The sequence below is a fragment of the Molossus molossus genome, unplaced genomic scaffold (genome assembly GCF_014108415.1).
Source record: "Molossus molossus isolate mMolMol1 unplaced genomic scaffold, mMolMol1.p scaffold_m16_p_6, whole genome shotgun sequence".
NCBI classification, from domain to species: domain Eukaryota; kingdom Metazoa; phylum Chordata; class Mammalia; order Chiroptera; family Molossidae; genus Molossus; species Molossus molossus.
In genome coordinates, this window is record NW_023425399.1 from 54,767,319 (window position 1) to 54,768,463 (window position 1,145).

General features: G+C 44.0%; 1 protein-coding gene across 4 annotated transcripts in view; it reads left to right on the plus strand.

Annotated features, from left to right (window-relative positions):
• MGLL (monoglyceride lipase) overlaps positions 1–905 on the plus strand; it is a 147,076-nt gene extending 146,171 nt beyond the window's left edge. For 3 of the 4 annotated variants that reach the window (XM_036245353.1, XM_036245355.1, XM_036245354.1), the window contains one exon: positions 699–901. In XM_036245353.1, the coding sequence (XP_036101246.1) occupies positions 699–824 (126 nt within the window). In that variant the 3' untranslated portion in view covers positions 825–901. Of the gene's footprint in view, positions 1–698 lie in introns of all 4 variants that reach the window. The other variant, XM_036245356.1, reaches the window with a different exon arrangement.
• The last annotated feature ends 240 nt before the right edge of the window (positions 906–1,145 follow it).

Below are 1,145 nucleotides of genomic sequence, written 5' to 3' on the forward strand. Positions count from 1 at the left end.
AAGGATGAGCTTGGCCTGAGATGGTGGTAATGAAGGCAGGGGGTAGCCTGGAAGGACCTGGAGAGAGCATAACTGTAGTGATCAAATAAATGATTAAGGATGAATCCTGACTTTGGGCCTGCACAAGTGAGGAGACTGTGACCCCTACCAGAGATGGGTGATACAGGGAGTTCCATTTTGAGATATCTATTAGAGAGTCTATTGAAAATTTGGAAAATGAATGGGAAGAAACCACAAGAGGAAGATATTTCTAGAAGGTTAACAGCTTCTAAAGAAGACAATATGAGAGCAAGTGTTCCCTAGCTATAGCAACTGGAGGTCATTGGAACCCATGCCAAGAACAGTTGCTGTGGGTTGGTGGGAGTGAAAGTAGGCTGGGATCAGCTGAGGTCCAGAGGGAAGGCAAGTGAGGGAAGACAGGGAATGGAAATCATGGTTTTGAGATAGAGGTACAGACCAGGTCTACAGCTGGAGAGAGAAGCAGAGTAAAAGGAAGGTATGTGTTGATTTCAGAAAGGAAGTGCTAGAACATACTGGGACATTTTAATTTATTTGACCCATCATCTGATCAAAAGGCATTGGCACCATAAAGACAGGAGTCCTGGGAGAGTCTGGGGGACTCCAGCTGCTACCTATGGCCTCCCTCCCTGCACCTGTAGCTTCCTCTAGCCCTGATTTCCTGTCTCTCCTAATTGCAGATTTACGAAGGTGCCTACCACGTTCTCCACAAGGAGCTTCCTGAAGTAACCAACTCTGTCTTCCATGAAATAAACATGTGGGTCTCTCAAAGGACGGCAGCAGCAAGAACAGGGTCCCCACCCTGAGTGCACTGTCCAGGCACAGTTGGGAAAGTGGGCAGAGGAAGGGCAGAAGCTGACCTCTCAGATGTAGCTTGCAAAAATAAATAAATAATTATATATATATATATATATATATATATATATATATATATATATAATGAATTGGAAGAATCCCTAGAATAATTTACTAAAGTAAAAAAAAGACATTCTTGTCATATGTTAGGTCGTCTGTCCCTGGGTCTACCTTAAGGGGTAGACGCCTTATGCAAAAACAGAGAAGGGTCACAGGCAGTTTCCCAGAGATGGAATGTGCTGGAATGTCCTTAAAATACAGCACAGTCTCTC